Genomic DNA, 26881 nt, shown 5'->3' with positions numbered 1-26881 from the left:
AAAGGCGATGGAAAAATGAGTCGAATCGAACGGAGCCTTTTTGTTACATCATATATGCTGTAACATTTTTATACTATGAACGTAATAAAGGAGCTTCAAATGACAGTAAAGACACCATATCACTTGAGCTGATTATTAAAAAATGTCGTGCTAGAGAAAATTCAACATCATATTTATATTTAGTAGAACTTACTTCAATGAAATCATATAATAATTATTATGCTTGGATACAACTATTATATTGAATTCTTGTTACTCCTCTCAAAACCGTCCGCAGAGTAAATCCTGGCTTGTATAAAAAAAATTGAACGTGGCTTGTATAAAACATATGTTTATATAACTTATGTTAATATAACTAATATTGTAGAAAAATTAGGGTATCCAATCATGGTTTGAACTAGTGAAAAGCGTATCATGGTTTGAACCATTTTGAAATCAGTAGAAATGACCACCTCATTGGGAGGAAATGAACCTAAAACAGTATGAATGGCATCTTTAGATATACTGGAAGTGATAGAGTTCATTTAAACTTTCGTGCATATTGTTTAAGTAATAAAATGGAGCGATTTAAAAACGTCCTGAATTTGCGCTAAATCCCCCCCCACCAGTGGCATAATTTAAAAAAGCACGTGAGGGACGCATTTTATGACACAGGAGTGAGATCAATATATCAAAAGAAAGCCATTTTTATCTGTAATCGATTAACACCATCATTCATTTTAGAAAGAGTTTCAAATAGTTCAAATAGTAACATTTATATACAAGGTAAAAACTGATCATGATTTGAACTAAATTCGTATCATGGTTTGAACTGAAGTGAAATGCAGTCATGTTCTGCTACTATCCGCTAGGAGCGCTGCATGCGCCTAGCTGGAGTATTTTGTTTACATTTCCAATATGAAAAAATCACAATCTTCATATCGATAATTAAGACGATTTTCACGCGTTTCAAGTTACTAATCTAATGCGAGAAGATGAATAGTAAAACAAATTAGCTTTTCTATAGATTTCCTCAGCGTTTCATGCATGTAGTTAGTATTATATTTAGGAGCTGCTGCAGTGGTTCAAACCATGGTACGAATTTAGTTCAAACCATGAACAGTGTAGTTGAAACCATGGTACGAATCAAAGTTATGTAATTATTAAGTTTTTTCAATGAAATTAAGCATAAATATGTCCACCCAGGATGGTTTTAGAAAGATAATTAACTAAGCTTCCATATAAACTAGAAATCGCAGTTGTAACATGTTTCTTTAATTAAATAAATCAACTTTGTTTTGACGGCTCATCTGAAACCCGCCATTTGGTTCAAATCATGATTGGATACCCTGCTCTTATTATGTTTAAATCGCTCAAAATTCACCTCGTTTCGAAAGATTAGATGTGTGTGGACTATTTTGGTCCTTGATTGACTAGTCTTTTGTTTTATAGGCCGTCTTAAGCCGTGAGCCGCTCTGGCAGCCTATTACTATGAAGTATCTAAACGACTTCGATTTGACTGATTACTGTCGTTACGGTGCTCTGATATGCAGAGTAAGCTGAACGACCTGACCGAACGTTCTTCTACGGCGGGTCAACGTCAACAAGACCAATCATTGGATGTCAATACGAACAAACCCTCCAACTTTACTTGCCTTTACTTTACATATGGTCGGAGTTCTGCCAAAACGCACCAAGCGGCTTTTTTATAATCTTGTGATATTTTGTTCGTATAGGGAAAACGGAAATCATTTCATATCAATTCATGCACAAATTTGTTGTAGGATATCCTTAGTTATGTGGTTGAGGGATATTCACAGTACACAGGGACAGGGACAGTACACTATGCCCAGGGTGTCGAGAAAGTTTCCAACCCGAAAACGTCCTAGAGCGGACCGAGAATCGAACTCGCCGTCTCCGGATTGGCAATCCTACGCCTTCTCTCGCAAGGCTACTGGAGACCCCGGCCATATGGATCGAATCAGATTTGTCAACGCATCAAACTTCGAATATTCAACTCTAACGTGAAATCTGTGTTGTTATACGCCAGTGAGACGTGGTGTGTATCAGCAGAGATCACGCAGAAACTGCAAGTATTTATCAACCGATGTATACGTCTTATGATTCGCTCCTCGTGGCCTCAGAATTGGATCTTGACGACGACGATGTCATTTAAAACCGACTCTGGCGGTCAAGTTTTTTTTTTTTTTTTTTTTTGTATATCTTTATTATAGAGGTTTGCAGCCCTAGGCTGGCTCACCTCTTATCGGTCAAGTTGATACAGTTGAAACAGACTAGAAGGCAGCGTTCGGCCGCGTCACACAGAGGATCAAAACATTTAAGCCGCACTTTAACAAATATTATTGTAAAAGCTTATCAGCAACTCGAGTATATTTTCAAACTATCGAAAGATTTTTGGGACCCTCTTTGACAAAAAATCTCTGTTCTTAAAGTATATTTGTGGCATGAAGCTTTTGAAAATGATTGAGAAATGTAAAATATGATCCACCAATTTACATTACTTATAATTATTAACATATGGAGAAAGATCTTTTAATACAGCATGCCTTTTCCCAGTATCAGTCGTTTACCAACTATTTTGTTCGTTAGGACATAGAACACTAACGCTGTACACAAAATCTAAAATGTTGGTTGAAATCGAAGCTCGTCATAAGGATGCAGCTCAAATAGATCCTGTCCCTACTCGAAAAAAGCCCACTTTGAATTGGATGTCTCTTACGCTACTATCTGCTTCTCTACTTTGAGTTTGAATAGTTGTTGTTCGATACCGTTTAGTTTTCCCATTTTTTAAATCTCAATCTTGCCCTAACCTTCTTTTGATTTCAGTTAATTGTGTATTGTTGCTTCGTTACTATTTTCAAAGTTGCCTTCGTTCTTGTGTTGTTGGTTGTTCGATCTACTCTACCTTCAGACCACTAGTTTGTTATTAATGCTTTCTTCTCCTATGAACTTCAACGAAACCATTGAGCAACGAAATAAATAAACGCAACTGGTTTTCCATTACAAAGCTACTGACAGATGCTACGGAAATGTGGAAATTTGTTAGTAGTGCTATGCCTATTGACTTGTCTAATATTAGTGTTTGAAACTTTTTTTTCTCACTACGGCGTTTTGGATATTCTGTTTGATTGAGAATTGTAACGAGATGCTCTAGAGTTGTCTGGCGATAGTAACAGTTGAACGAATTATGGTTAAGCTGCTAATCTCCAAATTGACGTGGACTGACTGTCGACCGTTGGTATTATGCTATGGTAGATTCTAGCGTGAATTAATTTCAGTACGGTTCTAAGCTACCTGCTACAGGAATACGGTTGAAAACATTGGTTAGGAATTGAGATTTGTTATGATACTGTAAGGTTTGAATTTCTTGTGTTTGTCGTGGAATTTATTATACTGAATCAGTCGAGGAGGGTTTTAAGAACAGTTTCTTGGTACAAAATACACAGTAAAACATCAATCGTATAATCGGTCCCTGAGGAATTTGCTTTTTACTTACCACGAGTTGTGTGATTATTTTCTATGCGCAAAAAATACAAACATGAAACAAACATAAGCTTTCGGAAAGTTAGAAATAAATAAAACAAAACTGAAATAATGTCTAGGTATAACTAAGTAACTTTCTTTTCAGATTAATTTCGTTAACAATACATACATCAAGAGGAAAATAAACCCCAATGGAGCGACAAAATTTTACGCTCCGACATTTACAAAGGGGAGGAGGCTCCAAAACGCCGCCAGAGGCAAAACGCTTTTTGGGTATTCCCTTATAAGTATTTCCCGTGATTGGGAAGGCCGTAGCAAAACTAGATCTAAAAAAATATGTAGGTTAGGCAAAAAAGTATTAAAATAGTAGATAGGAAGGTAGGATTAACCGAAATTTTCACAATTTTGATGAAACATCTGACATTTTGGCAAGACAAAATGCCCTAGCTGAAGTTATCTACAACATACCAAGCGTCTCCACGCATACCAAAATGCTGATTCGCCAAAGTCACATAAGTTTTCCGGCAACAAAATATCATTACTTTTTTGAAATGTGAATAGCGACACGGCAGGTATTTCCGTCCATCGTCGTACGGGCTGACACCAATGAAAGCAACGCCCACTATAGCAGAACGTTTATCGTTAGCTTACGATTTGGTACGGATAAAATTGGCAAAAAAGTGTCTCTTTTAAATATACCTGCCGTAACCCTAATATTAATATGATTCAGATTTTCTACAATTTCAAGATGACATCATCCAGCTATGATATTTAACTGTAGCATGAGGCAAAATACCCATGAAAATCGTTACAGCTAACACATTACAGCAGCCTGCCTTTGATTTCATAGTTTGACGTAACAACCATTGCACTTTCGCAAGTATTTCGAATAATTTAGGGACAAACATCACACATTTAAAACATTTCAACTCGTAAGCACTTAAATGAGGTTTGTAACAAGCAACGTATCGATGTTGCAGCGGTCGATTAACTTCAGTAAACGCGTAATAAATCAAATTCGCTGAAATTTCGGATAGTTGATACGTCAACTATGGAATCATGGTCAGAGCAGTCTTAGCTGAGCTAGGGCATATTGCACCCACCCCTTTCCTCTAATCGCATAAAAGGATGTTGCCAAAATATCAATTGACGAAATTAATATAAGTGCAAATCATGGGAACTTTTTCAGCCGTGCGGTAAAACGCGCGGCTAGAAAACAAGACCATGCTGAAGGGTTCGATTTCCGGTCAAGTCTAGGAAATTTCCGAATTGGAAATTGTCTCGACTTCCCTGGGCATAAAAGTACCATCGTGCTAGGCCCATGATATACAAATGCGAAAATGGTAACTAGGCTTAGAAACCTCACAGTAATTAACTGAGGAAGTGCTGAATGAAAACTAAGCTGCGAGATGGCAATGTCACATAGAGCGATGAAATGTCAATAAGAAGTAGAAGTAGATCATGTAAAAAACCTGCTAGTTTCCGATTTCCTGAAAATATTGCACAATGAAGCCATGTACTAGGGGTAACGGCTCAAACCTTGGCCCATTATGCTACGGTTGAGCACATTTATCGTTATAAATCTTCATATATTGCATTTCCAACCAGAATTATTCCACCAGCCAGCTTGCTTACATTTGGTTTTGACGCCAAATAGCAAAAAACGACGATGAATGTCCGCAATATCTCATTTAAACCAGCGAAAGTCTCGAGAGAAATGGACAAAAGTTCGGCATCCTTGTCCCTATCAGGTGGATAATTTTTCAGCCCACTTGGGACGAGTGAGTGTTGATTTCGAACATACGAGAGATAAAGATGGGTTGCTGTTTATAGTACCAGTCATTTTGCTTGCGTTAAATAAAGGCAGCATGCAAACAAATAGAGAGAATCAAATCATCTTATTGAGCGTGAATTCTAATTGGTTGCATGTAAAATACTACCACACTGACTGTGAGAGTGCGTTTCAGATTCCCCCAATAGCACGCTTACCAAGGACATGCTAACGAAAATACTATTATATGAATCGTTTATTTCCCAAATATTTGCCATATTTGCAAGTGTAGAAGTTTAAAAAAATGAAAACTGTATTAAAAACTGCACTTGCAAAAAGGCTACATGTTCTAGCCCTCATGTTGTACCTTCAAACAAATTGCATACGTTAATTATTGGCTGCCGCATAATTTTGAGATTTACTGCTAGTTGAAACCATGGCAGTTGTGTTGCTCTCGCTCTTCCAAAACGTAAACAACGCTTTAGGTGGGGATGATGCATAACGCACTACTAAAGAAAGCCAATTGTAAAACTTATTCTAGGCAATTCCTTGCTTTGTACTGTGCATAAACAGTTATAGCTGTGCCAACTAGCTGATATTATTACACAATTATTCATAAATAAAATTATTGGATGCTTGTTTTTAACTCTGCCTGCATTGAAGTTTTATGATTGGTACGTGCGTTTGATTCCACTCCTCTCTATATCGATCAGCTGTTGTGAATCCTCTCAAAACTCTCACGTGTTTCAACTTCCCGAGTTGAAAGAATACTTTTTCGGTATCATTTTACAGATCAAAAAACTTTTTGCAAGCAATAATTAATCTAAATTATGATGAAGGTATTTGTCAAATAATTTGACTTGAAATTATTTACATGAAATGACGTTGAAAGTTTATCTAATGAAACATACGATCCATTGAATCTTTCCATTATTAAATGAGAAAATGTTTGTAGGATTCGTGCGAAAGATGATAAAACTAAATATTCTTACACTAATTGAATCATTTATTTGCGAAATTATGAAGAAAATGGTGTATCGAACCACGAAAGGTTGATGCTTGAATCGTGTTTGGAAGCCGTAAGGTAGGCAATTATTTTTGGTATGTTCTGCGAATGAAAGCGATTATATCGTGATTCGAGAAAAGCATCATGAGGGCCCATTTACAAACTACATGATGTTTCAGATTGTGGGAGGGTACTTGTCTGAGCGTTAAGGACTTTATAAATTTCAGAATCCTACCATACATGAAGCATTACTAGAGGCTTGGTGTGGGTTGAGTTTAGCGTTATGTAATTTGCGAATGAAACTCAACCGCTGAGTGGATTAACCTGTTTTAACAAAAATTCTTAGCAACCTAATCGCAAGCATCGGATATTCTATCTGCAGCTTTCGGTTATTTTCTCCAGTACGGGTTATTGGTGATAATGTTTTGATATCAGAGTTTCACCTATACTAACGTAGTGCTACAAATCGAAAGCACATGCCACCATTTGGCTACGGGTGCCCCCAGTATTGTCCAAAAAAGTTTTGTTTAATTATGTCGCTATACTAATGGAAATTGTGAAATAAAAATGATAGCTGACATAGTGTGGTTGTTATCCATTCATCTGGTGTGCGAAAGCAGGTATGTTCATTCAGAAAACTCTTTTATTGGGCAAAAGAAAAACTCTAGTTCAGCCAGCCTGCATAAGTCAACGAAACATGGCTGCTAAAAAACCGAGTCAAAGTGATTTTTCACGCAAGATAAATGCTTGTAATAGTTTGAGAAGTGTATAAATCTAGAGTTATGAAGCAGATATATGTTTGATACACTTTTCTATAGAAGCAGTGGTTAATATCTCCCTACAAATCGATGTATTATCGCTGAAATATTGATTAATTTACGTGATGAGCCAATGTTACATCCAGGGCCAACATTACCGCCGGTTACCCTAATTATGTAAGATCATAGAGCTTGCTGGCGTTTATTCATCTTCCAGTAGTAAAATACTAAAATATATAACGACTTCGAGTCGGTCATAAATGCCCATAAATTTATAACATGTAGATAGGAAATCCAGCAAGCATGGGACTGTTATGAACTATTGGGCAATAAATAGATTTACGAACCGAAAATAACAAAAAATATCATAAAAATATCAGGTTTTGCTATCAACAAGAACTAATCAATATCTTGAGCTATTAGTTCGTTCTTACCCATAGCAAAATTTGTTATTCTTGTGATATTTCGATGCAAATTGTGTCGATTACACCGTAATACACCGGATTACACCGTCGACTTTTCTACTTGCCAGCAACATTTTCAATATTTTTTATAATATAAACAATGTTTAGATAGATCTAGAGCTTTGACTTACTAAAAAAGAATCAATTAATTACCGAAGAAACTAAGATGTGTGAATTAAATTCAAAGATGAAATAAAATAAGCAAGGACAGAAATCTACATTTTACTACCACTTGCATCGAAACTCAGTGAACAACTTCGTCACAGCTCGTATTTGTTCTGATCAGACACTTGGAAAGCCAGGCCCGGATATCTCGCTCCATGTTGTAAAACTTCCAATCAAAATTTGCCGCCTAATAATCAATAGCCGAATAATAAACGTAAGAAATGAATATCGACAAATGCCGTTCTATTCTATTTATTTGCACAGTAAAATTAGTTAAGGGCTGAAGACGTGATTGTGTGCTGGATGTCACCTGTTTGAGTGTAGTTGAAGTGACTTGTTCTGTCTCTGAAAATAAAAAGGCGTGCAGAAGAAATGTGTCCAATAACTAAGAAATTAAATGTCGATTGATTTTTTTTTTCAAATAATGTTTTGATATTCCAAATATGACTCAAATTCGTAATACTTGTTGAAACGGCTATTTAGAGTTTTATTACTTTATTTATTCTATTGTAATTTCAAATTAAATGCCAACTCTTTTAAATAAAAATCGAAATAAAAAAATCTATTGTAGAATCATATAGAATATAGAATTTTGATGTGTTGAAATATAAGTCAAAACAATAAGCAGTACCCAATCAAATAGAGATTCGGTAAAATATTTGAAGAAACCGTATGTCGTGCTACCCTTAGGGACAAACTTCAAAAACTATAAATAAAACAAAAATTGAAACTTCATCATTGAAAGTTTTTTTTTCTTTTCATATCTTTGTTGTTGAAATCACTTTTCCTAAATCTCTCTCCTTCTATATTCCTACAAAATATCTCCACCAGTTTCGGGTGAGATCTCAACGACAGGAACTGCACCTGCGCGCCTGATTGCGTATGCATGCATGAGTGTTCATAACTCACAAATGAAATTTCTAAATGATTTAATACATTTTCCCCTAACGAACATAACTGAAAGATGAAATTAAAAAAAATATTATAACTAAAACATTTGGGAAAGTTGGATACTGAAATGATACAGAAAAGTAATCCAACCTAATAATAATACGATTGCTTGACGTTAATTAGGTTAATGTTACACGGTTGCGTTAAAAATCGAAATTAATGAAAAATCAACCTAGGATTGCGCTGCTACTGATGATGATTTTCATGTTTGCTTTCGTGTTTGGTGACGATGGATTTCCAGTTAAAATCGCAATCGAAATGCGTGTGTGAGTGGACAACAAGTTCTATTTGTTTTACTTCTGAAGGATTACTCCTACACTCGAGTACAGCTACTCCACTACTCGGTTGCTGAACGTTCTTTAGTTAGGTGGTTAATTACTGATTAGCTAGTTAACTTGATATTAGCATATTCTGCCTGGACTGGACAGCAGCACATGTAGATGTCCCTTCACTAATGGTGTAGCTTCTAGTAAAATCACTCAACTCGATGCGTCGTATGCTGGTCCTCATTTTGCCTAGTTTCCGTTGATTTATGTTTAAATCCACGAGCTGTTGCTTACTGTTTTGTTTGCAGTGTCGAATTCACACTGGAGTTCCTTGAAAACATCTTCATTGACTATGCTCAGCACTCAATTCAACCACTCTGTAATAATTGCGTAACGCATTTACTACAAAGGACATTGAATGCGATGCGCGAAAAGTCGCGCCCTCGCGGCGATTTGTCTTTCTCTCTCTTTCTCTCTAGTACTCTCTTACATACACACACACATTTTTGTTTTTATGTTGATCACAGAACGCAGAACGGGGGTGGCACATTGTGCACGTGCATTCACTACTAACAATAATAACGTATTGCATCTAGGGTTTTACTTTGTCTTAACTCTCATTTATGGTGTTGATGGTGGCGGTTCGGCTCCGGATGCAGGTACACACCTTCCACCGTAAAGATGGACGTTTCTGAAGGGAGAAAATACAATTATGAACATTTTGATCTAAGTCAATTATGTTTCCGAAAGTACTTCACAGGAAACCAACACTTTTAACTGAATAAGGGATGTTTTAAAGTCTCATACTATATCGATAATATATTACGTAATGTGTAAGAAAATATGAATTAAAACGATATACGCATGTTTCATACACCTAGCAACAACATGAGCGCTGTTGGTTCCCGACATGCGTAAACATAATGAGAATACTAAGAGACAAGTACGACAAAGCATTCCGAATTAGAAATCGAGAACATAAGTATCCTTTAAGACAAACGTACAAAAAAAAGTTAGACTATCTTAGTGATGATGATGATGAAATCGATAACATGAGTATTCATTAAGATGAATGTACTAAAAATACAATTCAACTTTAAGTAAACAAAACTTAGTAAACCATTAGACAAAATCATATTTTCGTTGTTTAATCGACTAGCGTTCTAGCGTTGTATGACATTAATTATCTAATATTACTGATTGAAGTAAAAGTATGCAGTGAAGTGTTATAAAAAAAATTAAAACATACCATCCGGCAGTTCGTATAACTTTTTTGGCAACGGAGCAAAGTACGGATGTCGGAGCGCCTCTTCGGCGCTTATCCGATTGTCCGGATTCAACTGTAGAAAAGCACTAGCCATCATTTCACCCTCGATAATATCGTACAGGCGAGGAAAACTTAAACCTAGTTTGCGGGACTTGAAGAAACCTACGGGAATAAACGTTTGGTTGTTAATTTGTAATAACGAGTCAAACAAAACTAGAAACTCGAACATACCTAACATATGCAGCTTATAGCCTGGTAAATGCGTTACACCCGGCCACGTTTCCTCCGTGGGGGTTCCGAGGATTTTGAAAATCTTGTCAAGCTGATCGTACGTGTCCCGGATACCGGGGAACGTTGGCATACCAGTGATCATTTCTACAAATATGCACCCGACGCCCCACATGTCAAGTGAAGTTGAATACTCGGTGCTCCCTAGTAGTACGTCTACGGAACGGAAGCAACTCGTTAATATTAACCAATAAATTTTCATTTCATGTGTTTTAAATAAGCAATCACTTACCTGGAGGTCGATACCACAGTGTAACAACCTCGTGCGAGTATGTATGACTTGGAACACTCTTGGCACGGGCTAGCCCGAAATCGGCCAGCTTCAGTTCGCCCATCTCACTGATAAGCAGGTTTTGAGGTTTCACGTCCCGGTGCAGTACTCGGCGCTTATGGCAATAGGAAAGTCCTCGCAACAGCTGAAACAGGAACAACCGCACGTTCCGATGGTCCAACCCTCCCGGATGCCGCTCCATGTACTGTGAGAGGTCGGTATTCTGAAGAAAAAGAAGGGGGAAAACACATAATCGTACTAATTCAATTGTAAGGTGATACTGCTTCAAGGAAGCAGTCAGGAAATGGGAAGGTTGTTGGAACAGGAGTTTGCCGTGAAACAAACATAAATTACAACGATTTGCCCCATGTGGAGCCCGTCTGTATGGGCGTGCTCTAATTAATAATTAAATTCAATAAATCGGTTCTACGGCTTTTCCCATGATATGGTTGCGGTATATAGAATTTTCTGGATGCTGCTTATTAATGTAGTAATTTCGCTTTAATTGAAGCAGCAACAGCAAAAGCTGTTTTAGGGATGGTCAGAGTAAAAATCACCGGATTATGAAATAATTTGATATTTCGCACAAGCATACCATCCGACTGTCATGAAACACAATGAAGTAATTATATTAGGGTTTAATTTTCTTTTTGTTCATAAGATTCTGTTAGAAAATTGCTTGACTAAACTTTTTTGAAACATCTCTCCCTTTGTGTAAATATCATGTAAGCCACGCAAGAACCATAACAACGAAGCATTTTGAACATAATGATCTCTCATCCTTCGGATCTATTGAAGCTCTTTGTCTTCTCCATCTACATACATCTTTACAGAGGAATAGCAATTGTTGTTCGACTGCGACTATTACAGCTGTTGTTGGTTAAGCCAAACCTGGATGTAATTTATGTATTTTCACCACCTACTCCACCTTTCGGCCTACTCCAAGAAATCACCTGTTTCCGGGCTGAAAATTTTCCCAAACCAAACAATACTCTGGAGAGCCAGAGGTGCTCAAACTTATGTTAGTGAGATCGGCAAGTCGTAGCACAAGTAGTCACGGTTCTACTATGAAATTAACGCATTTCTAATTAGGGAAGATGCATAAAGTACGTCACGCAAAATTGGAGATTTATTTTCAACCCCCTCCCCCCATCGTCACACCTTCTATTTCTATTCGTTTAAAAGTTATTTACGATTTGAATAAAAAAATACTTTTTGCAATTCCGGATCATACCTGGTTTTACGTTTCATGGAATGGCATACTTTTCTATGTATAGTCTCTGAATAACCCAACAGACTACAACAGAATCTTGAATTTAAAAACTTGATCTATCAAAAACAAATATGATCGGAGTGATCTGATAGATTTTTCAAACAAAATCTTAACGATATCAAAATCGGCGTTAAAATGGGGATGCATTGCAAGTCAAATATGAATGTTGTCATACAATATTTTCGTCTTGTCAAGCTTGATCAGAACATCTTCGGATGAGGGGGCTTATCCATTGATAAAACTCTTTGAAGCCATGAGAGTTTTCAGATCGAAACTGCCGTCGGTCGGTTGGATCATGATGATCGCGGACAACTACCCAAAACAATCTAACAGCGGCGGCAATCTTGCAAAATGACATCATCGCGTGCTTTGCGCCAAGGACAATACTTTATCATAGGTGACATGAATGAAAAGCATAAAGCCAGCATGATCTTGACGAGGGAGTCTACATAGGTGTGCCACTGAATACTTAACACCTTGCATTAAACATTAGACAACGGGACAGGACACATAACACCCATTTTTCGATCATGAAAAGCTTCCTCCTTACCGAAGCGGGAATCGAACCCACACTCCATAACACATACGCCTACACATCGTCTATGACGCCAAATGCCAGGATGAGAAGCTGAAATTTCCTGATCCCAAATCCTAAGCCCCGTCCATCCTTGAACATTGTAAACTAACCTCGAATCATCACGAGTACGCCGACTTCTACCCCTCTCTCACTAACTGTATAATAAAATGATATTGATTGTATATATCACAAAGAACCATGGCTCTGTAAAGTGTTATACACGCCTGAGCCTACCAAATAAACGAACTTGAAAAAAAAATGGTGGTGCTGATGTTCTCAGTGCTCGCAAACCTATGTAGACTCCCTCGTCAAGATCCTGCAGGCTTCATGCTTTTCGTCCATGTCACCTATGATAAAGTATTGTGTTTGGCGCAAAACTAGCTTTGTCCCGGCAAGGAGGAAACTTTACGTGATCGAGAAATGGGTGTTATGTGTCCTGTCCGTTGTCAAATGCAAGGTGTTAAGTATTCAGTAGTCCTTTACCGGTAGCCGTAGACCAGGACAATGTTTCTGGAGGATCAATGTGCACTTGGAGTTTTTAAAAGAAAAGTGTTGTCCCCTATCTATGATAAGATTAGGCGCAGAAGAAAGATGGTACTGAGAGGAGGCGAATAAATCACGAATAACATCAGCCGTTTGGAGAACAATCCAACCTTTTAACAATCCATCATTAAAACTGCAAAAATCGAAACACTGCGATGGGTCGGGCACGTAGGTAGAATGTCGGACAATAATCCTGTAAAAATGTTTCTTGAAAGCGATCGGCCACAAGAAGGTGAGGTGCGCAGCGAGCATGTGGATCCATCAAGTGGAAGATGACTTGCAAACAATCCGCAAACTGCGTGATTGGCAACGTTCAGCCAAGGATGAGTTGAATCAAGACGACTTTTATTTACTGCAGAGGCCACTTAAGCCTTAGTGTGGACAAATAAATAATAATACGTGGATGATAATATCAACTATCAGTTTCTCGTGGGTGCAGTTTCGGTTTTGGATAAATTCGAAAAACTCGTTCTTGATATTAGTAGTCTAAAAGGCATGTCCCTCAACACCATCATCATAGTCGATTCCTCCAACAAATTACAAATAATATTATCAAAATTATTGAAGTTAGAAAGTGGGCCTAAATAATAGTCTGAATAAAATAGACCAATAATAAATAATATATCTTCCTAATAAGATCAGCACTATCTCAATATGTGACCTGTTGGCAAAAATTAAAAATCGAAATTATTAAATTAATAAACAATACTACAACAGAGATCCATTCGCAAATAAAGCTTTGCAAACATTACCTCACACGTTTGTGCTTTTTGCTTTCTAATCAGAAACATTCTCCTTTACGTTTAAGAACAAATTTAATATAAATATCGAAAAATAAATCTGTGAGTAACAGTAATATAGGTGTCGAAGGTATCAAAAGGATTAGGAAAAAATGCAAATACTTCTCAAGACTTTCTACGAATTGTTCATCGAATGGTTTTTTGAACGTATCACATGGTACCTTTCATAAATATGGGACGCAAAGTGCAGCCGCTATGCCATACCTAGAATGGATAGAAATCTGAACTAAGCAAAACAGTATTGAGTTTCTTTAGTTTAATTCCAAACAGTTTTTAATTTCTTCAGTTGAGAACTTGGTGGTCTGGTCATACGGTTAACAGTTTCATTCTCATTCACGTCCCTTGAATTGTGATTCTCAATGGCATTGAAGAAAAAAATCTACACTGGTCTACTAAGCATTTTGTGTTCGTTCCTAATATAATTTAATGTTCGGCCAGTTATCTATTTATTTAATGTACAGAATTGTATGCGATGAGCTTTTCTTGTTAAAATTCTGTGGAATATCGCGGAAAATGTCAGCATAATTATATTCAAAATTTGTTCATTGTTGATTTTAAAATTAACTGAAGGTTTGAGGTGAAAACGTGTAACAAAGAATCTATTTGCGCCGTTTAGAAATCAGAAATTCTACTTATTTGAGATTATTTGAACCTAATTGATTTTGAATTGAAAGCATGCTCCATTCCAGTCCATCAAAGAATTCCAAGAATTTGAGTACAGGCCTTAAGATCATTACCCATAACGAAAGATCCATTTAAGAGATTTTTTTAGGAATTTAACGTGCTTTTAGTGCTCTTTTAAATCAAATAGGATTTGATTTCTTGCTTATTGCTTATCCAATTTGGTTCTATGGATTACAAAAGGCATGGACCATTTATAAAAGAGATACGTGACGACCTGAAGGCCTAAAATCCAGTACATTTTTGAATGAACTGAAAAGGAACAATTGTTGTTCATCCAGTTCAGCTCTATTGATCACAATCATCATAAACGATTAGAAAAGGCTAACAGCTCCCAATGAATTCTTGGTTGAACTGGGATGCAACAATAGTCCAAGACAAAATTTTTAAAACGACTTATCTACTTTTATAAACAAATATTCAAACGTCGATTTGAAGAATCTGATAGCACTCCCACGCAGACAAACACTATCAATAGATAGGTGAAGGTTTCTACTACCTGTTGGTAGTGTTAGATTGCGTTGGAGTGCTATCAGATTCGTCAAATCGATGTTTGAATCTTCGTTTACAAAAGCAGATAAATCGTTTTGAAAAGTTAGTCTTGAGTTGAAGACCGTGTAGACCGTAAGACCTCTACAGATTGAAAAGGGCATGGACCTTTTTCAAAAAGAAATGGTTGGTTGGTTGGTTGCGCGTCTAGGCCTAGAGGCGTATACTCCAGAAAATTATTGGATGGTCTGAAACGGAACAGTTATTGAAGGCGTATCCAATTTGGTGTTCTCGATCAAAAAGGGGATAAACCAGTTTTTAAAAGAGAAATCAGCCCTCTGGTTGTGTATGTAGATCTAAAGTTCTTGGATGACCTGGAATAGAACACTTCTGGACTAGTAGATGGTAACAGATTTATATCAGAGCTTGTTATTCTGTTACATCATTTTTTTATAACAAAGGTTGTTATAAAACATGCCCCATTAGTAGTTAAAATAACAGAAATTGTAACAAAATTACTTCTACTTTTAACAAAACCGTAATAAATATGTTTTCAGTTTGCACAAATAAACTCGATGTGTTATATGATATATGATGAAAATAACTAAAATTATTATTGTACTCAAGAAATTTTGTTACAATTGTTGTTATTTTTACTACTAATGGTACTTGTAACAAGTTTTGTTATTAATCCGTTACAATCTACTGGTCGGGTAGCTTCGCTTAGCTTTGACTGACTACACATATCTATGGTAGCTACTCCGTAATTGATCAGAATCAGTGAAATTGCACAAAGAATCAACTGAATGATTGACTGGGATTGTTCAAGAATTCTTAGTGTACAAGTTTTAGTGACTCAGATGATCAAATGATCAATAACGGCGCCGGTCACGTCCTTTTTGTCAGTTTGAGGAACGGAACGGAATATCAGTAGGTGGATTTTGCTATTTGTAGACCGCGTTTACCTCTGCTTCTCCACAAAAACCACGGGAAGGATTATCCGTTAGTTGGTAGGCATCGTTGGATCTAGATTCACTCTGATAAGTGATGCGACCGAGCCACAATGATTTTAACGAACTATTATTCGGCCGCACAAAGCTGAACGAACTAACTACTTGCAGGAACGAGATCAAACGCGCTTTCCACACCATGCGCGCTCGAATGCTTATGCAAATTGTGGAGCATAGCTCTTTGAAGGACTGAAACGACGCGCAACTCTTACGCATGATCTTTCAAACACTAATAAATTACTTTCACTATTCCTCAACGAAAAAAAAAATCACACCATGCATGGCCGGTGGCATATGCAAAGTGTGGATGATCGCGCTTTGGATGATCGAAATGGCGCGTAACACTAAAGTTCTAATGGTTCATAATAATGTTATGTTCACAATAGGCTCACGGGAAGTTCTTCGAATATTCTTCGAATATTCAACGAAACTCATCGGTCTCTTCTTCATTTGGCTGAATGCATAACTTTAATTTATACGAAATGGACATGACCGGTACCCACTTCGATACCCAGTTTATTTAAATCGACATGGATCGAACAGAGGACAAGTTCCTGAATCTGTAGCAACCGGAATCGATGAAAACTGACAATGTTATGGTTAAAGTTCTTGGGTACCCGCCACCCGGGTCCCCTGTCGGTATCGTAAAGGTGGTTTCTTGTCGGTAACCAAAAAGTTATAACAGTTTCTATGGATTTTTTAGGCATATTTGATATTACTGCAACTTGACAAGGGGTAAATTGAGGTAGACAATCTCATACGCATTTCAAGTACTATGATTCAATACTTGAACAGTCGAGTTGTAAGCGATGTGAGGTATGTTTAATCAACAACCATTTCCTACTGCTCAAAACAGAAATCAATCTTCGGTATTTTGTCATTACTGTTGTGGAACTTTAAGTAGGCCTCAACATCATGCCAGGTTGTTTTGATCATAACTTCATGCAAATAAGCTCTCCATGATATGCACAATATTATAAACCTTTAATTGTTGCACAAAAAGTTTAGTTCCAAGGAGTTGATGTAACAATGCACCATGCGTCTCCATATGCCTGTACATATACTCATATGTTGAACATGTTCAAAATTTTTAGGCATAAATAGTAATAAAGTGATAGGGTGATCAATCATTAAGCTGAATACCTCCTAAGAAGCGCATTAACTTATGATGAAATACCTGGAATACATCATTAGGCTAAATCGTATAATAAAAGTTTTATTAAATAAACGCGATAAAACGATTTTTGCCACTTTGCAATGTTTGAAAACTTCTGGGGATTTCCTTCAATACACACAGACCAAGTAGAGACACGGCAGGTATTTCCGTCATTCGTCTCATAGAGGCTAAAACCAAAAAAAACAACGTCCATTTGCTAGAACTCCACTATAGCAGAACGTTTCTCCTGAGTCTACAATTTGGTACGGATGAGTTTGGCAAAAAAGTGTCTCTTTTATTGGTTTTCGAGACTATGACAAAAAGAAGAAAAGACCTGCCCAGTCTTCAGGAAAACATGAACCGCGTTCAAACAAGTGTAGTTTTCCCGTGTGCATGTTCGTACTCAAACAAAGCATGTTCTAGTACCGCCGTGAAGTAAATTGAATGATGTTATCCCCTAATAGACGTGTCAGAAAAATCTTATCACAAACTTTTAGAAACATGTAGGAGAAATGACGGCTTTGGCAGGTTTTGTTCTATTATTGTTAGGGGGTTTTTGTTGACCAAATTTTTTGAAAATTGGCCACAATATTCTTTGATATGCAAAGAATTTTTAGGCCAAATTTGAGCATAATTGGTTATAGAAAACCCCCTGCCAATAATAGAACAAAACCTGCCAAAGCCATCATTTTCCCTACTAAACAATTTTAGGCGGTTGCAGAATTCCGAAATCCTAAGAAGAATCGCATTCAGAACCTCGAAATCAGAACAAAAAGCTCCGCTCAGACCAGATTCGTACCTACGACGTCGTGAATGAAAGGCCTGAATCAAGACCTCACCTCTATAGACGCTTCGTTATGCAATGTGCAAAAAAAACGTGCACAACATGTTTCAAATTTTCAATCATACTTTAATTGATGTTTGGTTGAATTCATCTCATTCGAGGTATGAATAACAAGGCTGGGAAACGTCAAGAAAGCCCAAATGTAGTGCTTTCTCGTGTGCAATCGCTCATGTTTGAACCCAAGTTTAAGCCCGATGTTTGAACATTGTACATTTCGCCTGAGTTCAAATTTCGTATTTAGATTGCTATGTGCAAATTCGAACATAGCAAGCATGATTGGGTGCAAAACTTACATAAACATCTCACACATGTTGCACCTTGAAGACTGCTGCCGTATCCTTATATTATTTTGAAACAATAGACACCGAATATTTTTATTTCGTCAATTATTTCGTCAAGACTTCGAAGGAGTTCAATTTTTAAGATCCAGAACATTGTGTGGCATGTATGTTACGTTTGTTTTAAAACACTATGAAAGTTTCATCTCCATAAAATAAACTCATCCTACCCAATGGTTTGAGAACCACTTGCAGTAAGCTCCAAAACTAGAGCAACATGGTATATCAGCACTGTATACGAAACGAACCGACAAACATCCGGTATCATCATCATGCCATTAAGCACACTTCCATTCTATCTACCTAGTCTGTTCTGCCACGGCTTTCCAAGGAGTCATGAATCATTTCACTCCGTCAGAGAGACTATGGGGCACAAGGGAGGAGGCAGAACGAAATTCGTTCCCCAGTTCCCCAGCCCTCAAACCGATAATCCCTCTTTCTCCGGTATGATTTGGTTGCACCCACCCCATCAAATCAACCAACGTGCGAAAATCCAGGACACCGCAAAGCAATTGAGCCTGCCGGTTGGAGTTTACCAACACACAATCGGATCGGTTCGGTACTATTTGTCGATGAGCAAGTCAGAAGAGAATAAGAAATTGCACAACGACCACCGCCACGGTAAAACAAGCAAGAAGCAATAAATCAAATTGAAGTGGAAAATTGATACTAGGCTACCGACGACTATAGTGCGTCCTCTGAATCAGGTGCGTGTGGGAAACCGCTGGCTGTGCTTTCCCCTTAACCCGGGACGAGAGTCCCTAGAACAAAGGCAGGAAATGCGAGGATTGAAACTTTGTTTCTTCCGATTGCTCTCATGGTAGGTATATTATTACTTCGTTACCATACGACTCCTTGTTGGAAAATTCATGACAGTGGATATGGGCGTTTGTTCTGAATGAAGCTTTCTATTCGTTTTTGGGCAGCGGCTTTATTACTCGAAGGGCCATAAATAAAAGGGGTTGTTTGTTACCGGCTTTCGGTGGGCTTTATTGGAATTTGAAACTGAATTAGAATTGCAAGAAAAAGATCTAGCAACTCGATTTGAACGGTTGGTTATTTAGCACTCTACTTCACTATTATTTATAGCACTGGCATTGCATCCCATAACTGGGACATTTTCGTTCCGCAGCTTAATATTCATGGAGACTTTAAGACTAATTAACTGCAAAGTTTTTAAGCCAAGTTGCCTTTTATGGAAAACCATACCATGCGGCTAATAATATGTACTCGAGGTCCAGGTAAATCGAGAAAATTTGACTTTTTTTTACGAACATACAGACAGACATAGCCATTATGCGTCGAGTTGATTCGATTGGTATGTTCTATTGAATTCGTTTTTGAATTCGAACATGCAGGCTTATCGTTACACCTTTGTGAACGAGAAAGGCAAAAATTGGCAGAACTTTAACCTGAAAACGATGGCAGAAAATCATTCGAAATGGAATTATTTCACATAGGATGTTTGAATCGTATTGGAATAAAATCAATGAAAAGTAGGATTAGGAGTTTCACAAAAAAAAAAACAATGAAATGAAGTATTCAAGAATCCTTCACCCAACCAGCGCATGGCAGATTTTAATACAGTTCTGCATAAGAACCTTACAGAAACTGTATAATAATTGGGCATATACAATATCAGAATATTTTTAATACTATTGTTGTATTGAAATAATACAGATTTGTATTGTATATGCCCAGTTTTTATCCAATAATTGTCAGATTTGTTTTTTGGGCGTTGAATATGGTGATTCGTGATATATAGATTTTTTTTGCAAATTTCTGGTGATTAACGTAGAACTGATGATGATGATGATACTACCATCTATTGTAGCAAGGCACCTGCCGATAGCACTGGCCATATCTGACAAACGATTCGATCATGATTATACTACTGTTTGTATTTCATCAGACTCCTGTATGAAGGGCCAAAAATGGGTGTGGTGGTTCCATAAGCAGAGACACTTATGCGAATCCACGGGATGAATAGAGAATCTCCTTCCAGGAGAAAGTTCGTACATACAATATTATAATCTAGCCCTCGTTTCCCAGATTGACCCAATAGATGGGGAGAAGAGCCCGCCCTTTATCCACGAGATGTTAACAGTAGGAAGTTGGCGATTCCACTCTTCCTACCCAAATCGCTTCAATCGGGTGCCCTGATGGTTTTTTTATGGCATATAATCATATAGTTTCAACATAATTTGGTAAATATATATAATGGAATTCTCTCACCAAGTTTCAATTCCATGTCCTGGACGAGAAAGCCTCTCTTCACCTCTCTTCAAAGCCAGCTAGTTTTAGATTTATTCCTTCAGAGATAGGAAACCAATAGCTCTTCAAGAGATGTTCTGGTTTAGATCGGGGAATATGCTTCATTCTGGGTCAAAGTTCGAGAAATAGATTTCTTGATTTCTAAAAAGATGAAATAAAAAGACGGATGGCAGTATCATACATAATAACATAATTGTTTTGATTAATATGAATATGGATTCTGACTTTTTTGCCTTTCTCGTACAACGAACTTTTTTTTCTAAAAGATTTTTCTGTTTTTTTTCTGGTCAAAATGAGATTTTTATATCTCCATTTTTATATGTCCAAAATAACGTAATCTGGCAAAAAAAAAACCTAAAAAAAACTTAGTTCGGAAATGTATGATTTTTTTTCGTTTGTTTGAAAAACTACCACACGCACTTTGAATATTACGGAGATTATGGAGCACTGCTTGCCATTTCTGAACTGAAAGTGTATTGCCAACAACTACTGATCTGTTTCGAAGAAATTGAAAAATTTGTTCAAAAACAATTTTTTGTCGTTTTCTACGAATTGTGTAAAAAGGATATATGCAGTTTCTCAAACAAGTGATTCATGTATTACTAAGTTTCTATTGTACAAAATATGTTAACACTAAGATTCTAAATGTCTAATAACATTTTCGTTATTAAAATATTGTAGGCTTTAAATAGCAAGATTTTCAGATTTCTGAACTATAATGCTTTTCATATTTGAAGAAAAATACAAAAGCAAAAAGGACAAAAATTCTATAAGAATCCAAGAATAGACAGATGAACATTTCAGTAAAACTTTGAATGTTTATAATCCTTTACTGGTTCTGAACAAATGTGCGATGATTTGCGTAGATTATAAAAGGTACTGTATTTTGGTGTGTGTCTGGTGATTAACGTAGAACTAGCGAAAAAGTTCACAAAAAAATTGTATTAGTTTAGGACTGAAGGGACACTATTTCAAACGCTTAGAAAATTCAAAGCAAATTGAATCTGAAAAATAGTTAAAACCAACACTTTATCATAATTGATTCTTTCCCAACAACAATAAGTGGCAAGAGACGTAGAAGCGATTAAGTTTACACGAGAAAAGAACAAGTGCAATATACGTCACACTAATCCCTTATCTCTCATATCCCATAAATCATTCCCCAAACTTACCACAAACTCAAACACAAATGTCAGCGTTTCCCGCGTGTGTACAATATCGTGCAGTGTCACAATGTTCGAATGTTTCAGTTCTTTCAGCAGCGACGCCTCCCGGATTGCCGTGAACGGTGCACCTTCCTCTTCCTGTAACCTGATTTCCTTCAGCGCCACCACTTGATTCGTTAGACTGCAAACGGAGGAAAAAAAAGGAAAACAAAACATTAGATGAGTTATCGCACATATCAAAAGGATAAAGTTTCTCGAGAAAAATGGGCAACTTGTTCGCGTACGTCCCATGATCCCGCCCAGTAGCAGTAGAGACAAACAACGGTGATGGGCAAAAGTTTAATTCGATTAAAGCTCCTGCCGGGATGCTCCACCACGCGGAAGACAAATTGGAGCTTTTCCCTCTAATAAACAACAACCATCGCTGAGAGAGCACGTGGAACGTGATGAATTTGTCCCACGCGATCATCGTCAACAATTGCCTTTTCACAGTGGGGATTGTGTGTGACTTGCCTCCTTATGTGATGGATCCGCTTATAACTACGATGCATCGCGATGATGATGATGATGATGGGGACGCATGGTGTTTATGGTCCTAAAGGTTTGAGATGGGTTCCAATCATGGTCGGGCGAAGAAACTGTCCATAAATAACCGTTGATCGACGTTGAGCACTTTTGCTTGTTTGCCCAGCGATGCTGTTTGTTTTTCCGATATTGCTTTCGTGACAATCGCCCAAGGAAGCAGACGGAAAGTGATTTGAGCTCGAAATAGAACGACAATCGGAAAGCGTTTCCATTCCGATGCCTTTGAATCGATGACAAACGAATGCTTTATTTGTTTCCGAATGGAAGATACAATTCAAATGGACCAAATAATTCTGGTTGGACATTGCTTCTGTTTCAATTTAATTTTCATTGTGAGGCGTTAAATATAAGCCCGGAAAACCCTTGACTTGTTGTACCAGTATTTCAAGTTCTATTGCAGCAAGAATAGCAGAAAACACATTTACGAGACGAAAGTTAAACAAATTGGTTTGACTCGTCATTTTCTTTTGGACATCTTCACAAAAAAAAGGGTTCAAATAAGATTTCATTTTAATAGACACATCAATGACACGACCCTGGAAAAAAATAAGCGAAACGCTTTCGGAGCTGTCAGGAAAATAAGCCAACATCGGCAAATAGATGTGACACGAGGAACTGGATAATCTGATGAAGATGAAAACGATGCTGTTCTGCTGAGGACAGTAATGATGATGGGAAAATAAACAACAAGCGAGAAAAACTGATGGCTAAGATTATCTTATTTATTCGCTTTTCTTTTTATTCTATGTGCCGAAGATTCAATGGTAGACGTTTGGATTTTAACAAATTCAACATAATCACTATTTATCGACCAAGCATGTGACAGCATGTTATTGTACACAACATACGAAGCAAATCTCAAAAAAACAGCAATAGCGCTGTCAACAAATTTAATTTTCTTTAATGTGCGTCAATGGTGATAATTAGTTCACGGGATTTCGTATATTATCATCACGTGAAAAAGATTGCGTAAGATTACTGCTCCTTGAATTCAAAACATGTTAAAAACTACCGGAAACATAGAATTTGAAGGTTAAAAGACTATTATTCTTCCATTTACTTCCACTATTCACTTTTTATGTATCAACAAACAGATACGTATTTCGTTTCCTACTTGGAAACTTCTTCAGTGTTTTGTTATCGACTTTCGTTTCCAAGTAGGAAACGAAATACGTATCTGTTTGTTGATACATAAAAAGTGAATAGTGGAAGTAAATGGAAGAATAATAGTCTTTTAACCTTGTAGCATTTCCCCTAACGTAATAATTAATCAATAGAATTGGAGCTTAAATTTCTTTATTTCTTATTTTAGTGATTTTTTTTAGCAGCGAGCACGTATGAGAAAAATTAAAAACGACAAAGATTGAGCCAAAATGAACATATGAACAAAAAAGTGACACAATCTTTGGGGCATAACAGCAAATTAGCCAAATGATTTTGGAGTTACGTTCAAAACAGTGATATGAATGTCAGAATATGTTGACATTTTGGAAGGCCAGAATAATTAACATCGATTTGGTAGCAACAAGATACTTTTGCTAGGGTTATCGCACCTGGACTTCATCTCATAGATCCTATGATCATTCCATGATATGAAAAGCATGAAAAGGGGTTTGATTTGTTTCACATTTTTTTGTGATTTTTTCAGCAGTGAGCACGCATGTTATCAAAAAAAGCTACCCCGACCAGTGAATGGTAATAGTTTTATATCTGAACTAACAGCATTTTTTTGTAACAGAGGTTGTTATAAAACATGTACCATTAGTAGATAAAATAATGTCTTTTGTTTTAACAAAAACGCTATTTAATATGTTTCCAATTCAACAAAAATATAATTCAGCGTGTTACATGAAAAGTGATGAAATAAAAATCATAATAATAACTTATCGGGACAAAATTGGTGCTTTATTTCGTTGTTTCGCGTTAAGATGAAAATATTGTTTTGTCTGGCGAAAAACAATGGTCTGGCTCATGTTCAGATAATATCAAATGTTGACCACATATGTTGCGTTTGGGATTACGACCTCGAAAGATGTTGGGCACCCCTGTTCAACTTACAACAGTGATTATTTATAATGAATTGGATTTGAGTCAAGTACGAGACACTGAAGACGACCTTACTGTTGAGGTCGAAATATAAAGAGTATCATCACCGCTAGATGGATTTCTCTGTTTTTTGGGTATTTTTAGTATGCCAACTCCGGAAATTATTTTTTTTGCTTACATCGACATTTATTCAATATGAGGTGCGCGATACGCATGTCATAGAAGTTTTAGAATCTCTCCAATAAACTAAAACAAAAACTATAAGGTGCATTATTTTTTCATTTGAAAGGAGTATTTCAGATGCGATTGTGTTTTGTACTTTGCAGGAATTTCTCCTCAGATCAGCTTTCTTTTGTATAAGAAGACGATCTTGAAGTGAGCCGATTTATTTTCGATAATGGGCCTTCGCAATCATCAATCAGTCCGTACCGCAATGTCACGCTAAGGATGGAAGGTCTGCTACAAAAATCTAAAAAAAATGTAATTCTTGACAGGGCATGAAAGTGTGCAATGTCTGATTTATTTTTGTGTTTATCTCCTCTTTCAACTCGGTGGATTAAAGGAATATGATTAATTTATCGAATAGTCATTACTCTTTGTATATTAGATATATATATATATATATATATATATATATATATATATATATATATATATATATATATATATATTAAATAATTTAGAAGTTCTTTTTTAAAACAATGCACAACATTCTTTCATGACTGCTTTTCCTGCAAAATTGATCAAAGAATCCGCGATACTTTCATTTGGTTGCAGTACTGACCAAATCATCAAACCAGAATCTTTGGAGGAAATTTCACTTAATTGCTACTGATGCCATCCATGCGAATGAATTTTTGTAGCATCTCTCACCGACGTGCGTTCGTGATTCTGCCACGGACGGCAACTTTCTGTTGTTTCTACGCGATTATTTTGCTCTTTGAACAAAATTCGTCTTGGCTAAACCTTCTTTTGAATAGAATAGTGGTCCTAAAAGCAACTACTCAATAGTTTGGATTTGCAAGAAAATTGTGTTTTGTGAGCTGCTTCCACTGATTATTGTCAATCGATTGTACTTCGGACACCACCGTTGCAGAAATGCACTCCACCGCGCTACTGCCACAACCACCACAGACGCTATCGTAGCAAAACAGGTAATCGATAGTCCGAAAGTTGCGAGAAAATGTCACTTAAAGGCTGCTAATGTTGACGACGAGGACCATACGAACCACGCCGTCGATGGGAATAGAATTTCCTGCAGCAACTTTGCCGATGCCGATACTGGGACCGCTGGGACAAGAAAATTTGTAAAATTCAAAAAAAAAATCAAAGAATATTCATGGGGTATTTAAAAAGCTGCAAAAGTTTAGGTTAACCGAGAAATTAACGAATTCCAACCGCGAAAAAAAAACCTGGGTGTAAATTGAAACTATTGAGTGATTGCTGATAGTAATTCGGAAGGCACATTATTGGAAATTAATCGGTTCCTTCCAGGATCACTGTTCTGTACAAGGGAAGTTTGTACAGAGACGAACTTTGTTCATGTTTAAACAATAAGTGCATGGAAACAGGAGAAAATTGCCGTCTATAGTAAAACCACGAACGCGCGTCGAAGGGAGACGCTGCAAAAATTTAATCGCCTGAAAGGCATCATTGGCAGTCAAGGGAATTTTTCTATAAATATTCTGATTTGATTTTGTTGCTGTTAGTAATTGGAAAGGCGCATTCTGAAAAATAATTAAATGTAACAATAATAACTTTTACGCAATAAAGGTTGAGTCGAGACAAGTTTTCTATAAAGTGCAAATTCTAATCGCTTGGTGACGACAGAAAGCTTCCGTCGGTATCAAAATCACTAGCGCGCGTCAGATGGAGACCCAGAAAAATAAATATTTGCGGAGGGAGATGCTGCAAAAAATTATTCGTAAGGATGACATCAGTACCAGCCAAATGAAAACTTCTCTCAAGATTATGATTTTAGTTGGTTGACTGGTACTGATGCCATCCTTGCGAATAAATTTATGCAGCGTCTCCCTCCGATGCGCTTCTGATTCAGCGATTACGATTTGCACTTTGAACAAAATTTGTCTCGGCTTAATTTTCCCTTGTATAAAATGGTGGTCCTGAGAAGAATCGATTAATGTGCATTTTCAATCACTAACTGCAGCAACACCAGAGCCAGAACCATGAGTACCGACGACAGCCACTCTATAATTTGCCGCGGAAATGCTACAGATGCAGGAACCACCGTCATCAGGGCTGGGATCCGAGTCTGGACTCTCTAAATTAAGGGGATAGTTGAATGTAGCCCCATCTTAATGCGTTGAAAAAATTTCGTTTTTTTGTCATTTTCAAGCACTATTTTGCTTCTTCCATGGCATACTCAGTGATATGGCAAACGTTTGTTAT

At 37.0% G+C, this 26881-nt stretch overlaps 1 protein-coding gene across 1 annotated transcript in view; it reads right to left on the bottom strand.

Annotated features, from left to right (window-relative positions):
• Positions 1-8371: 8371 nt before the first annotated feature.
• The window catches only part of LOC134211083 (cyclin-dependent kinase 14), a 460569-nt gene continuing 442059 nt past the window's right edge, over positions 8372-26881 (bottom strand). The window contains exons 7-11 of the mRNA XM_062687675.1: positions 21848-22022; positions 10652-10913; positions 10363-10575; positions 10114-10293; positions 8372-9555 (exon numbers count right to left, since the gene is read on the bottom strand). Coding sequence (XP_062543659.1) covers positions 9482-9555; positions 10114-10293; positions 10363-10575; positions 10652-10913; positions 21848-22022 — 904 coding nt within the window. The 3' untranslated portion in view covers positions 8372-9481. The remainder of the gene's footprint in view (positions 9556-10113; positions 10294-10362; positions 10576-10651; positions 10914-21847; positions 22023-26881) is intronic.

This window comes from Armigeres subalbatus, chromosome 2 (genome assembly GCF_024139115.2).
Source record: "Armigeres subalbatus isolate Guangzhou_Male chromosome 2, GZ_Asu_2, whole genome shotgun sequence".
In the NCBI taxonomy this organism is placed as follows: domain Eukaryota; kingdom Metazoa; phylum Arthropoda; class Insecta; order Diptera; family Culicidae; genus Armigeres; species Armigeres subalbatus.
Note: the sequence above shows the minus strand (reverse complement) of the source record. Positions and strands in the feature narration are given on the sequence as shown.